The 15,454-nt window shown below is 41.0% G+C and overlaps 2 protein-coding genes across 2 annotated transcripts; both read left to right on the top strand.

The window, feature by feature from the left end:
• Positions 1-3,634: 3,634 nt before the first annotated feature.
• On the top strand, positions 3,635-7,861 carry npy7r (neuropeptide Y receptor Y7). The gene is made up of 2 exons (XM_022196052.2): positions 3,635-3,798; positions 6,352-7,861. The coding sequence occupies exon 2, from the start codon at positions 6,382-6,384 to the stop codon at positions 7,495-7,497; it is 1,116 nt and encodes a 371-aa protein (XP_022051744.1). The 5' UTR covers positions 3,635-3,798; positions 6,352-6,381; the 3' UTR covers positions 7,498-7,861.
• Positions 7,862-9,872: 2,011 nt separating this feature from the next.
• On the top strand, positions 9,873-15,430 carry prelid1a (PRELI domain containing 1a). The gene is made up of 6 exons (XM_022196063.2): positions 9,873-10,008; positions 10,553-10,672; positions 11,981-12,206; positions 12,311-12,424; positions 12,726-12,804; positions 14,496-15,430. Exons 2-6 carry the CDS (start codon positions 10,581-10,583, stop codon positions 14,615-14,617), a joined length of 633 nt encoding a protein of 210 aa, XP_022051755.1. The 5' UTR covers positions 9,873-10,008; positions 10,553-10,580; the 3' UTR covers positions 14,618-15,430.
• The last annotated feature ends 24 nt before the right edge of the window (positions 15,431-15,454 follow it).

Genomic DNA, 15,454 nt, shown 5'->3' on the forward strand with positions numbered 1-15,454 from the left:
GGCCGAGCGTAGCGAGCTGGAGGGAGTGTAGACCTGAATGAGAGAGTTCAGGTAGGAGGGAGCTTTTTGTCATTGTAGTTTTGAATGCAAGTGTCAGTTTTGTATTTTATGCAGGCAGCAACTGGAAGTGAAATGCTGCATCAGAGTAGCGCAACTTGCTGGCCCACTCTGAATGAATCTTTTGCAATCCCTTTGACCTAACATGAGCAACTCACCAGTGTGTTTTCAAAGGAAGCTCAGCTCTTTTTTGATTGCAGGCTCCTGTCATCGAAGTGAAGCAAACAAAACACTTCATCTTACATTTCTTACAATCAAAATGTCTTTCATTGGAACCTTTTATCGAGGACATAATCATGTCTTACATTTCCAAACTGTAAGAGAATCGTGATCAGGGTCATTTTTTCAGACTTTTGAAAAGCAACCTCAAAGCCTCCGAGGACACTGTAAATAGATGTCACAGGCTGGGTAGTACTTTCAGTAACCAGTGAACTCAACTTGATGTTCACTTGATCGGTAGATAAGAATTCAGTTTTCCTGATATCCACGATCTAGAAAATGTTTGTACAGTAATTCTATGATATAAACTCTCTCTCACGTTCTTCAAAGCTTGAAATGTGCATAAACAATATTAAGGTGACAATCTTTAGTTATCAGTGGTAGAAGCTGCATATTTATAACCCGTGCTTGATAGCTGCACTAACCTCCCAAGTGTTTATTGTCCTCTTTGCCACTTTTTGTCTGATTTCTGTCTGCTATTCATTTCTCTCACCCCTTTATCCTCACCCCAACCAGCCAAGGAAGACACCTGCCCCTCCCTGAGCCTGGTTCTATTAAAGGCATTATGGAGGATGTTTTTTTTTTGTTTGTTTAATTTGTCTGATTCACATAAAATGAATATACTGACCTTTAGTGGACTTGTATGTATGGTTTCTAAAAGAATTAAAAAAAAAAAAAACTGTGGACATGGCAGGACCTGAAAAACATCAGCCAATCAACGTGCTCGGACCGAGGCGTTTGCTTTGCTCCCTTTCCTGTCAATCAAAAATCTTCCGGCTCAGGCCTAGTTACGTAGATTACGTACGCCTTGGACTTACGTGTTTTGTGTATGTGTTGCTTTGGTATAGCTTCGTAGTTAGCTGGAGACTTGTTTTGCTCATCTTTTTTACATAATGGCAGATAAAGATCCAGGGGGACCCAGCCGTAAAAGAAAGCTTCACGAGTGCTACGCAAGTTTCTGGAGGGGGGCGTTTCTTCGTAAATGTTAAGAGGGGGGAGGTTAGAGGGGGGCGAGGGAGAGGTTGTATGTGTGCATGCACATGCTACATTCAAAGTCGTAGGAAATTAAATCTCCTCTAATGCCTTTAAAGTGTAGTTTTTTCTTCCCACCGTTGCCAAGTGCTTACACAAAGGAAGATTTTGGATTTGATGGGATTCTTTCCGTAATTTTTTTTCACCTTATTATGTGCAATGCCTCAGGAAGACCTATGCTATGAATAGACTGGTAGCTACAGGCATGTATGCAAAGAATGTGCTAAATTCTTGTTTAATGCTACAGAGACAGAAAAATAGCCTTGAGAAAGAAAGAGAAACATTTTTGCCACCCTTCACGTATTGACCAAGTCGTATGCATAAAAGCCAAGTTCACCCAAAGTTATAACTGGAACCTCCCACATAAATGTTTACCTCAGGAATCCAATTTGCAAACTTCACAGACTCTCCATCATTACAAATCGATATTGTTAATCACTGAGGATTACAAAAGACATCATTTGCATTACACAGTTCCCAAATGTGAAGTGCAACCTCCGTGAGAAGCAAAGAAACAAGATGCAAAAGGAAACCAAATGGCATCCTATTGTGTGTCCTCTACTCTCACATTCATTAATTCACGCAGCCTCCACTGAAAGGCAGACAGAGAGATGCACGGACAACCACCGTGTGTGTTGTGCAACGTGAGGACGCCACAGTCTGTGATTGTGTCATCAGATCAGTGGCACCGGAGGAGCTGGACCGAGGCAGCGACCAGATGGAGGGCAGTAAGTGCAGCGACCTCAGCCGAGGTGAATCCTAAAGAGCTCACAAACAGGGTACATGAAGATAGACATCAGCCCAGGTGGGTTACCATCACAGCAAATAAACAAGTAAAGTGAAAGTAAATGAGAATTTACTGCACCACCACATTGCAAAACTTCCTCACCACTTTTTCTGTAACCTGTTGGAGATAAACAAGTTTGTCATCAGTGATGCATATAAGCCAGGCGACTGACAGGAACTGTCAACCTTGACTGCAGAGTGACCCAGGCAATGTGGAGGCAGGGGGGATGGCTCTTATAATTGAAAGAATAAATTGAGGTAGAGAAGCAGTCTGCCTGAAATCAATAAGGCTAATCTCTGTTTCTGAGACAATCAAGGCACCAATTATTCCATGATCAAATAAAGTCCCTCCGAGAAGATTCAAGGATTTCGTACAGTGCTGCAACCTGGACACTTAATTTGGGCTGAAATGGTGAAAAGCAACCCTCATCAGCTCCCAGGATACAAGGCCTCAAGGCAGATGTACACAACACTCCCCTACTTGATGGAAATAATTTTGAACCTGGCTAAAACTCCTATGTTAATTTTCATTACATGATCTGATCAGGCGGCCTCATTTCAAACAATCACGCGGGCTGCAAGTGCTGCGAGTCCTTATAACAGTTAGATACATTTCAAGAATCCCATTTGCTCCAGGGTACATTTACTTCACTTTCCTTGCAATGTGCAGATTGTCACTTTTTTCCCCAATATAATAAAATTAGCCCTAGGAAATTTCATGATATCCAGCCTCCTTTTCAGAAACACCTTCTGGCTTTGCCACACTACATGAAAGAAAATGTCTCCGGGCGCACAACAATGTGACCCCATTCATTCAAACCACACAAGAACTGAAATCGTTCAGGTGAATGACACACTCTGAATACTAAAATAATGATTGAAATTCCACACCAAACTCTATTCAAATGTACCCCAATTCAATTTGCATCCCCTCCAGTGATCTGACTCTCAGTCATGCCCCTGCATGTGCATAGTTTTAACTAAAAATAACAGCGCAAAGCAACAACTTTTATCTGTTTTAAGAAGTCATGGGAGCTCAAATAAATGAGATTGTCAGAGGTTTGTGTCTATTGTTTTCCAGGGAAATCAACTAAATGTGATTTCATGCAGTTAACCAACACTAACTTGCTGCATAATATGATTTCATATATCACAGGGCACCTTTGCTGTTTATTGGAGAGCACAAATGAGCAACGGTGATGTGGAGAATCAGATAAAGCAATATAAGGATTTGCTTTACAGCCCTGCATCACTCCAAAGTCCATTAAAATTGTACACGTAAATAAGAGGAGGAAAATAAAAACCTTTAAGAAGGGAGCTGCGATGCTTTCCCTGAGAGAAAGGGAATCCTAAATGCAGATATAACAGCAAAATGCAATCAGCTCAGTCTGCTACGGCACTTTAAAAGGATTTCTGTGACATTTAGCTACATTTCGTGCTGTGTAATGCAGCTGACATGAAAAAACACAGATGTCCCACTTAAAAAAATGTCATCTTCAAAGCGGAGTCCCAGCGCAGATCTGCACTGACGGTCCCTGGCACAGATGTGGACGCTCACACTGAATCCTGTAAACCTGAACGCACAGACGAGCCACAAGATGCGCACTGGGCGCTACAGGCTGGGAGGAGCTTCGGGATTTTTCCCACTTGTTTCACGCCACTCTCGGGTGAAGGCTCTTTTGCAGAAGGAGATACAGGGAAAAGGTGAGTCCATTAGCGCTCATTTGTACTTTAGATCAATATTGCGAGGTTGGTTTTATGGCAAAAAAAAAAAAAAAAATGTATCCCTGGGGTGCAAGATATGAATCTCACTGTTCGTTTGAGGAGAGCGTAACCTGTACTGGAGTGTTTTCGGTGCGTAATTTGGATATGGCAAAAACCTTTTACAAAACAAAGGTGTAGAAGTGTCCAAATGACAGGGGAGATATTTGTGCTTGAGGCAAACGATTTTGTGAGTGTCTGTTCGGCTGAGGAAGCTGTGAGAGCGCAGTTGGAGATGTTTGAATGCTGAGTAAGTTGAACAAATGGCCACAAATTACGCATCAGTGCGTCGTTGATTAGCGGTGAGTTGCCTCATCACAGTCTGATGGCAGTGAGTTTTCTTTTTCGCTCCAGTCCTGATTAATTGTGTGTTTTTCCTTGCTTCAGGAGGTGTGTGTTTACAGATTGATCAGACTAAAAATGAAAAATTGTGCTTTGACAAATTGCTAATGTTTTGTAAAGTGCAAATGTCGCCTGCAGCCTGATATATATCCACCGTCAGTGCGGCTGTGCACTGTGATCTGGTGACAGAGGCTCCAGGCAGTGTGTACATGCTTTTTGGGTTATTGGCACTGCAACACTTTAGTTGTCATCACCACATGTGGTCCCTATAGATTATAATAATCCTCATGGCACACAGTGTTTTCAGTGTCCTTCGTACCTTTCTCTCTTTTTGGCCTCACACCTGATATTTTTTATCCTGTACCTAAATCCAAAGTGGTTTTATTTTCGGGGGATGGCGCAGCAGCTTAGAAGGTCACACACACATTTGCACACACACTTGTTGTCTGAACCTTCGGTGTCAGGTCAGCAGGAGAGAGAGCAATCTGATTTGTCTCCAATCCAGTGCCTATATAGTTAAAATCTGACTTTAGAGCACATTCTGCTGCACTCCTCAAGTTCAATCTGAGTAAGATCCCTGGAAAGCAATGATGCCGGCAAACTGCAGTGTTTCCAGTGCTTTGTCAAGACATGGGCTGGATCCCCAGAGCAGTCGAAGAGTGTCTGTCACCAAAGAGGTGACCTCTCACTAAATGGTGTCTTGGTTTGTCTCAGTGATCCAATAAAGAAAAAGTGGAAAGTCACAAAAATGTGCACAGTCAGTTCAGGTCTATAAACAGGCAAAAGCCTAAAAGTGTCCAATTTTTATCAACAAACAACAAATCCCTAAATATTGAAGTGTTGTGGACGTTTCAAAAGCACCTTGCTGGGTTTAATGGTACCTAATGCAATTAGAATTCATCTGCTAAACAAGAATGCATAGACTTTGCCATTATTCAAGAGTCCAACAGAGGTAGTAGTTGTTAGCAGTGCCATAAACAGATGTACTCTCTTTGTTCGGCGGGAGCTCACACTGTTCCTTAGATGAATTGACAAAAATTACAATGGACTGAACCACCAATTTTTTCTCATTCAAATAGTTTCGTTTAATATTAGACATATGACACAATATCCCCTTTATGAGACTGAGACTGTGTATACCAACAACACCCTGCTGCTCTAATGATGTGCTTTGAATTGCCTGTCTCCTCCTGATCACGCAGCTACCTCCGTCATTTTCCTTTTGCCTTTATAATGACACAAGTGATCGTGTCTCTTGGAAAAGGTGCAAGTTTCAAAAAATCCAAGAATGCAACCTGTAGAACATGGACAAAGGAGTTTTCAATAGGGACTGGAACAGGTCTGATGATTTTCTATTGATCGTCATTTGTTACTGAGCCAATGTTTCATTTTCTTGGCCTTTTCAGAACATCCACCTCCTCAGTGCAATCGTGGACAGTTGTTCAGATAATTAGGCTGCATGCATTAGAGAATTCTCTTATCTTCTAAATTGCAGTGTTTCATTGCTCTTTATACATGGCGGTTTTAATATCAGTGTAACATTTGCATGCAAGCTACCCTGTCAGGGCGGTATAAAGAGACTAATGATATAATTATATATCACCTCTGTTCGGTTCTATTCCATCAGAAAGTTGGTTTGCAGTTTTCCAATGCTGAGGAGGTAATGACCCTGAAAATAAATGACATTTTTTTATGTATATAAATAGTGCAGCTAAACTGCATGTTACACATGCCAACAGGAGCGTCTGCAGCTCATTTCTATAATGGAGGGTAATTTGTGGTCAATGAAAGGGGAGCAAATGGGTTAGAGGGTGTTATACACCTAGTTCAAGCACTGTACCACATCCAAAGAGATCAGATTCACGACACAATTGGTAATATTTGGCAATGGGAAGCCAGTGAGTGATCATGCCCCCTTAACTGCATCAATAACTTTACTGTTTTAGTTGGGTTGGTGTTTCAGAGAGGATAGATAGACTGATCAGTGTTACATCCCTCCAATGACTAGAATCACAAATCTGAGATGCAAACTGGGGAGAAAAATCATAAAAAATAAATAAACCCATTGACTGCTTCACTGTCATTTGTTGAAAATCATGTTCTGTCTGACTTGTCTTAAAGAATTATATTACATTTTATGTTTCCTCTGCTAAGGTGTCGGCACACTTTTGAGCATCTGCTAAAATGAGTCCACCAGACACATCCAACAGCACAGGAGAAGGGGAGGCTGGTGACACCGATCCCTTGGTTCTGCTCAACGAAAGCACGGGTTTACACCCGCCAGGTTTTCACACCGACATCACCAAGCACCTCGGAGTCCAGATCACCCTGATCACAGCTTATTCCCTGATCATCCTGCTGGGCCTGCTGGGGAACGCTCTGGTTATCTACATGATCATTCGCTACAGAAACATGCGAACGGTGACCAACTTCTTCATAGCTAACCTGGCCCTGGCAGACCTTCTTGTGAACACCCTCTGCTTGCCTTTCACTCTGGTTTACACTCTGCTGGATGAGTGGAAGTTTGGGGCCCTGTTGTGCCACATGGTGCCCTTTGCCCAGGCCCTGAGTGTGCACGTGTCCATCCTGACTCTGACTGTTATTGCTCTGGAGCGCTACCGCTGCATCGTCTTCCACCTCGGTCGACGCCTCACGTGGCACTCCAGCTTCCTCATCATGGCATTCACCTGGACTGTGTCTGCTGTCCTGGCAGCTCCTCTGGCAATCTTCAGAGAGTACCGCAATGAGGAGATCCCCTCCATCAACCTGCGCATCGCCGTCTGCTCTGAGAAGTGGCCCCATGGAACCAGCAGGGATGGAGTCATCTACAGCCTCTCAATGCTGCTGCTACAGTACATTATTCCTTTAGCCATCATCAGCTACGCTTACATATGCATCTGGGTCAAACTGAAGAATCACGTCAGCCCATCCACCCGCAATGACAGCATTAATCGCCGCAAAAACACCACAAAGATGTTGGCACTGGTGGTGGTGGTGTTTGCAATCTGCTGGCTGCCATTCCACGTGTTCCAGTTGGCCAGCGATCTGGACCTGGTGCTCAGGTTCAAGGAGTACAAACTGATATACACTGTGTTCCATATCGTTGCTATGTGTTCAACTTTTGCCAACCCTCTCCTGTATGGGTGGATGAATAAGAACTACAGAAATGGCTTCCTCATGGTTTTCCGCTGCGAGGATAAACCAGAATCTTTCCACCCAGAGGGCTCGTTCAGGACTCGCTCTCTAAGAGGGCTGACTCTTAATGGTCGTAATGGTGGACAGCCTCCCACTGCTGTATGAAGCGTAGACAATTTAAAACGCCTGTAGAATATGAACACATAACGCGCACCTCTGCTTTGTGGTGCTTGTGATTCAGAAGTTGACTTTAACGGTCTGATCTTGAGTATCTATGTCACTGGAGAGGGCCAAAAGCTTTGCATGCAAATCGCTTAATGTAAAGCTCTTACTTTCCTTTGTGAACGGTACTAGTGACGTACATTTGCCAAACCTAATTCCAAAATGTGTTTCTGATGTTCATATAGGTGTTATTTAACTTGCTTCAGTGTACAGTGTGTTTTCCTGTAAATGTAGAAACTGTTGTTGGTATGTAATGTCTAATTTATTATACTCACTGAAGGGAAGATTATGATTATTGTGACTGTGAGAGCTTTTAATTTTTCACACTTGCTTTTCAATTAGTTGGCTGTTCAAAATATTTGGATGATTTTCACCTCATTAATCCAAATGATGTGTTTTGGATTAATTACAGCGTCCTAGCACAGTAACATTCAATCCTCGTCCAAGACATCCAAAGAAGGGAATCGCTAATTTTCTACCCTGACAGCAATTTAATTGTCTTCACCTGGCAACCAGATGTTCATGATTAAATGGAGCAGCAGGACTCCAGGCTTCCAGAAGAATCGTATTGAAAGCCATTGACCTGTGTGAAGAGAGAGCAACAAGTTATTGATACCTTCATCGCAGAATGGGAGGCAGCTGCTTTGAAGGACATGTAAAAAAAAAAACAGGGCATAGAACGTACAATTCTACTTTCATTACACTGCAGCTTAAGTGTCCTTTTGTTGATGGATTTTAAATGAACGCAGGAACATTCATCATTCACAGGGCCTCGGGGAACACAAATCCCAGATCTGATTCTAACCATCAGGAGAGATTATGCTTTTGTGCCTCCGTGTCAAATAAAGAGACCTTGACTTGGATAGGAAGTGCACTGCACAAAAGATATAAACACAGCATGCAAATGGGTTTCTGACTAAAAGGAAAATCGCTTTTCTTTCGCAATGTTAAATTTAGCCAGCAATGTGGAAAAAATCAAGTAATTGCACAGGTGACAAATTCTCAGCCATTGAGTTAATCAATACTCCAGTTTTGTGTGACTTTTAAGGACAATGATCAGATAGTGTGACCAGCACACAGCACACTCTTTGACCTGTGGCTTAAAAAAGGCCACCTTAAAATGTGGCTTTATTTAAATGCCACAGATGCCACAGATGAAAAGAAGATGGATGAGAATAGGATATCAGTTAGGACCGTTTCCAGACACTTGAATGCTCCATCATTTGTTATCAAAGAAATTGTTTCAGACAGCTCTGGGTGGACATGTCTGACAGCATGATCATGTCTGCCAACTTTATCAAGCCCTTCATGCAAAATGGGACTTCATTCTGCGCATCAACAAAGACAGCTTCATTAACTCTGTGCATCACAAATGTGTGACTTGTCATTGACTCCCTGTTCTATGACCCCATTCTCCGCCTCCCCATCATCATTTCCAATATAGTAGCGCACTTCATGACATCAGTTCTGTTATAGAGATGCTTTGTGCTAGAACCACAAATACTTAAGAATGGACAGAATATCATAAAAATATTCCAAGCTATGTTCATATTTTCATCCAGTATATATTTAAGTATACCAGAAGAAAAGCAAATGCCTGTTAGGTTCCTCTGTATGGGTTGCAAAACTGAAAATACAGGCATAATATAAAAATGTGTCGATCACCATACATTGCCTCAATATGTTTGGGTGCACATACACGGTATATTTAAACTACACGGGAAATGTACACTTTAACTATCTGAATCTGTCAGCTTGAAAATCTATCTGAGCATTAAAAAAGAAGGATAGAAGTAAACAAATGTAAGCTTCATCGAAGTACACATAAACTTTTCGACTTAATTTAGAAAAAAAGTGGGTCAAAGTTAATCCAATAAAGCGTTTAACTAGCAAGAAGACAAATGTGGCCTACACAGTGTGATTCATTTTACAGCAGAGAAAATACCTATGTGTATTGCTGGTTTCTGACACCCACACCACTGTTCTCATGGTTTAGCCTATATTCCTTTATGGAATTATAAAAGCTCTATTGGGATGACATTAATCTTAGATCTGGGCATGAGATCCACTAGGGAATTACACTGAATGTAAGAAAATAGAATAAAAATAGCATGCCAAGGTCAGATTCACAAGAATATTCCGAAGACAAATTGTTGCATTATTTATAATGCGCCCGTTTTAGTTGCTTTAACAACATCAGAAGACATTTTGACCCCAAATCTTATGAAAAGTGAGACTTGTAAAAGTAATGTGGGATTTTTGCGGTCCACTGCTGCCCTCTAGTGTTCCGATGGGGCATCACAGCTGCAGCTTACCGGATGTGACGTAAATGTTTGACCTTCCCCCCATATCTATGTTCCCCTCAGTCCGTTTTACATGATTTGTCGTCGGCTGAAGCATGAACTTCATCCCCGCTGGAATGTAAAAATGCACATTCTGACCCTTTAAAAGCAGGTAACCGCTTCTGCCTCTGGAATAACCTGAAAATTTGATTGTTGAAGACTGGTGGGAGAAATTTCCAGAGCACGTAGCGAGTCATTCATTCATGCGGTTAGCCACATGCTAGGCCAGCTCATGCTAACCAGGAAGCTAAGAGAGTGCGGACGTGACAAATGTGACTGTAACGTTTTAAAGTCAAGTTAGCTTGTCGTTGTCGAAAATTTTATTAGTTTGTGGTCGTAACAAGAGCTATACAGTGAGTTGTCAGTATCACCAGGAGACACAGTGTTAAATTTGTGAAGGTTTAAGTGTGTTTTATGTGTGTGTTTGACTGACAGCTGTCAAGTAACGTTAGCTAGAAACATCTGCTGCGCTGACGATAATCATGTAATTCAGAATATCCGCAAATATACCTCTTACTCAGTCGTGATATTTTTTGTAAATCATTTGTCTTGAAAATTGACTTACTTCTCGACTTTCACTTCTCCAGCTCTGTCGTTTTAAATCTGGTTACAGGAACCTGGTAAAGTGACAATTTTTTTGTTCTGTTTCTGTACAGGGCTGTGCCAAAGTAAACGAAGGGAACAATGGTGAAATATTTCTGCTGCGCAGGTCTGCTAAAAAACACCTGGGACCAAGTTTGCATTGCTTACTGGCAACGATATCCCAACCCTTACAGGTAAAACTTCCTCTTATTTATTCAGTTTTGCAGAGATTTAGAGATAGTGTGGATTATGTATTAACATCTGTATACAGAGGGGATTAAACCGTAGTGGAAACAAACTATTTCTCAAGCAGTATACAGTACTGAGATACTTCTACATACGTGTATGTTGTTTTCTATAATTGCGCACATACCTGATGGTAAATTGTATATATGTAGGTGTTGGGCTTTTAGTCAACCTAAACAAACAATCTAAATAAGTTTGCTGTTTTATTATCTGTTGTCATTTTGCTGTTGAAAATTTTATTTCATTAGTTGCTATGGAGTTGCATTACCCCTCTGAACTCCAATACCACCATACAGACAGACTAAAGTCATTTTTTATTGCAGCTGATTTATTCCAAAGTCCTATAAAGCTAAAATGCCAAAAAGTTGAGAATTGATCATTTTTAATAAAGTATTTGTAGTGAGGACTGGCAGAAAAATTGGCTAAATTAAATTTTTGGCCTTTTTTTATAGAATGCAGTGAAGAGAGAGAGACAGGAAACATGGTTAAAAGAGTCCACTTTGAACTATTTTTCAAAGTGCACATGTGATAGTGCTGATAATCATGTGATAAACAGACACAAATAAATGTATTTACACACATAAGTAAGAAAAATGAAATGATCTCATTTTGATACACATTAATTATGGATAGAGAGCATAGCCCAGTGCCGTCTGGATGGCAACTAAGGCAAAGCTGGCCAGGACTGAGTATCACTGGATGGGAACCCTACACCGGCCTCCATGTTTACCCTGACGTCAAATCCGACAGCCTTCAGAGCAGGGAGTGTGTCGCTTAGGTGGAGGTGGTGGGAGGACAGGGAGTTGTGGGTGGTTTTACACTGCAGTGCCTATCTGTCAGTGCAAAAAACGGTCCCAGTGAAGAGAGATTTAGGCAGCTGTGGACTAGTGGGAGTAGGAAAGCCAAAAAGGAGCATGATGAAGGGCCAAAGGTCTCTATTATCGAAGAATACAATAGACTCTTTATGAGCCAGATAGAGAGCACACTAACCCGTTTTTAAGGCGGTTTGCATCTAATGCTTTTAAGTGAAGCTATCGAACACTCTATCGGACAACTTTCTTATTCCTACTGATAATATGTCCATCGTACCATGTACACATCACAGTTGTTTATCACCCAGACCTTCTAAACTCTACTATCTAATTGACACAGATAACGTACAAAAGTATTTATAATGAACACAGTTATTAACTGCAGCCCTACCCAAAAATGTTGTGTTGTTTTCATCTGTCTGTACCTTTTATCTTCATTCACAGCAATCATGTCTTGACTGAGGATATAGTTTTCCGAGAGGTTACTCCAACCAACTGCCTCATTTCCAGACGTCTGTTGACCAAAACTAGTCGTGCACCTCGCTGGATGGAGCGATATCTTCCAAAGCACATGGCCAGCTCAGCGTACATCATTGAGGACTCCATTGTGGACCCTCAGAAAAGGACCATGACCACACTGACATGGAACATCAGCCACGCTCGCCTCATGGTACTTTAATGTTTGCTTCTATAAATCCTCAGCATAAAACACAATACCATGGTCTCACGGTTGTTTTGTTTTTTTGTTGGTTTGTATTTTGGTGTTTTCCCCAGTCCGTGGAGGAGCGATGTGAATACCGAATTAACCCCGAGAATGGCAGCTGGACTGAGATTAAAAGAGAAGCTTGGATCTCTTCCAATGTCTATGGGCTCTCAAGAGCAATTCAGGTCAGTAGAGTAAAGTAGAAACAGGGAAAGTAGTGTGAGCCAGCCAAGAGGGAGGCTCACACACCTATCGTTCATTCTGTAATTAGTAACATAATACACAGTGTTAAGATAGAACAGCTGAGCGCTTGAAGCTGTCTGCCAGGGTGTGAATGACTGGATGATTTATGACAGTGAATTAGAAAATACCTGTACTGTTGCCAGGCTCTGGATTGACGGTGAACAAGTGTTGATGAGCTGTATGTTGTTAGGTGGTCCAGCAATCTTTTTCTGTCGTGGTTGACATTGTCTCTTCTCTTTCCAGGAATTTGGTCTGGCGAGGTTCAAGACCAGTGTTACAAAGACCATGAAAGGCTTTGAGTATGTGCTCGCCAAAATGCAAGGTAAGCTATCATTAAATTAATAATTCTGTGTTTCCAACATTTAATGAACATTTACAGTCGATGTGGATATATAACTGCAAGTGGGTTTTAAAGCAGGAGTGTGTATTTGATACCATCAGCAATTAGAGATGTCCTGATCTAATCTCAAAGATCAGAATCGGGGTTGGTCAGGTCATTTTTTTCTTAGCTAATTGGTATTAGCAAGAACCTAAGCCCAAACTTTTGTTTCTGTCTGCTGTCACACATGTCACAAGCACATTTGGTCAGAGCTATTAGTAATAGTAATTAGTACTAGTCAACAGCTACTTAGTATGCGCTGCAAATGTGGCTTTGTCAAAAATACTGCTGTGATTATGGAATACTTCCTTAGTCAATCCCAGACTTTTGTACATCAGAGCATCATTAAGGATCACAGAAATCTTTGTGTCCCATTACTACCTGAACTTCCATAATGCTATTTGGTTGCCAACACTGAACTGCCTTTAGTGTGGGCGGCGCCTCCTCTGGTCACTACAGTATTACTCAGCAAGAGGCTCCATCTGGTGGTAGAATTAGCTAATGCAGTTAATCTGCTGTACATTTTCTGGCATGTATGTGGAGAATACAGGTTTTCATTAACTTTTGGAGCTTGTGGAGACCGGGGATACCTTATTGCCACTACATTTCAGATTGTGCCCTACAGCTTGGATGGAAAAATGCATTTTTGAACTCATTGCATGTGAGAGTTACCCAGTTTTAAGTGTATAGATTGACTTCATTTTAATAACTCTAATGTGCTTGAAACGTTTGCATCGAGGCATTAGATTCTGACTGAGAATAATTATTAAATTGCTTGAAATAGATTGGGGGCAAAAACACTTGATCGGGATATTCATAGTAGTTATTAGTGCTTTGGATTGCATTAATTGTTTATTGTTTATCTTATTTGTAGTTCTTTAGATTTTTCTGCTGTGACAAGTCAAATACTGTGTTCTGATAAAGGGAAGATAAAGGAGAAAAAGTGCTCTTATAGTGGCAAGAAAATGAAGGTTTAGCTAACAGTGAATAATCTACTGTCGAATTTGATGAAATTTGGTAATTTCAGTGAAAGCTGAAACTAACAATTACTTTGAGAGTAATTGCTAAATAATGAGAAGTTGTTTTTTTAAATCAATTTAGCAACAGAGATTTTCTTTTATGTGTAGAACAACTTAGGCAGTTTGACTAAACCTGCTGTCCAAGGTAAAACCATACACCTTTTAATTAGAAAGTTAGTTTGACTGCATTCTTAAAACTGTTAATTCATCTACAGATGTGTGTGAAGCTGTTATTTTATAACTTGAGTCCCTCTTTTGTCTTTAAGAAGATGTTTTAATTTGTGCTGAATTGTAAAAAAAAAAAAAAAAAGTCAGTTTTCAGTCACTGTTGGGAGTTGAACCTAAACAAAGGAAAGGTGTTAATTGTATCTGTAAAATATGCTTTTTTGACATTTCGAGTGCATCCATCTTTATCTGAATCCTGTTGAAACCCCTCTGACTGATACTAAAAGCTCTGTTTTGTTTTTTTTTGTCCTTTAATGTTGTTGGGAAACTGACAAGCTGAAAGCCAAGACAGTGTGTATCTGCCAGTGACAGTTCACGTCTATTATGGAACAACACTGGATTTCCTGAATTAGATCATAACTTAATTACAATCTAAATTTTGTTTTGTAGGTGAGACACCGTCAAGAACCTTAGCAGAAACGGCGACAGAGCGGGCAAGAGAAACAGCACTGGCAGCTAAAGAGAAAGCCAAAGGCCTCGCCTCACAGGCTCAGAAGAAACAATATGTGTGACGAGCTGCGTGAATCAGTGCTTCTACAGCCACTAATACTGGGACAGATGTATAATTACCCCCTCTCTCATTGTTCAGTCAAGCACTGGGGTACAACAAACTGATCCCAGTCATGGGTGGACACCTCTGTGAGGACACATCCTAACTGAAGTGGTGGGTGGACCATAAAAGGCCTGAGCTGGATTCAGGAGCCTGTTCCAGCCTCCCTGTTGTTCATGTCACTCTGAATATGTTATACCTCTGCATCATTTCAGTGTTCACCAGAGATAGAGATCTTAGAAAGGAATGGCTGAGTGCCATAAAATGATGATGGCCAACTCTGAAAGTGTTCCTCAGACTTTTGCTCATCACCACTGTTTGCTTTCTGCTCTGTTCTTTTGAGTACGTTCTCCATGCCATTTTGTAATTCTTTACAGCTTCTTGTCGGCACTTAAGCAGAATTTATGATGAGTGCATTCTTGTGTATGATTTGTTTCTGTTGTGTTAATCTCATATACAATCATGTTGTCTGTTAGTTTAGTTCATTCATTGTTAACTTAATCATTCTAATAACACTGATCGTCTCATTGCTTTGAGTTGAAGCACGTTGACTGAAGAAGAGTTCATATTCTTGACAAAGTTTAAATGAAGATATCTACTTGGCCTCTCTGATGCTGCAGTAACAGATGGTTATGATTTCAACTAAAAATGAGTTAAAAACGCATAAAAAATGCCTTTCAATGTACATTGAGCTTCGGCCTGGTGGTGCAACAATGTATCTCCCTCTACGAACAGACTATGAGCTTGTCAATAAATGGACATTTTCTAATCATAATGCTGTGACATCTTGACTCGTGTT

Source organism: Acanthochromis polyacanthus, chromosome 10, assembly GCF_021347895.1.
Source record: "Acanthochromis polyacanthus isolate Apoly-LR-REF ecotype Palm Island chromosome 10, KAUST_Apoly_ChrSc, whole genome shotgun sequence".
Taxonomy (NCBI): Eukaryota; Metazoa; Chordata; class Actinopteri; family Pomacentridae; genus Acanthochromis; species Acanthochromis polyacanthus.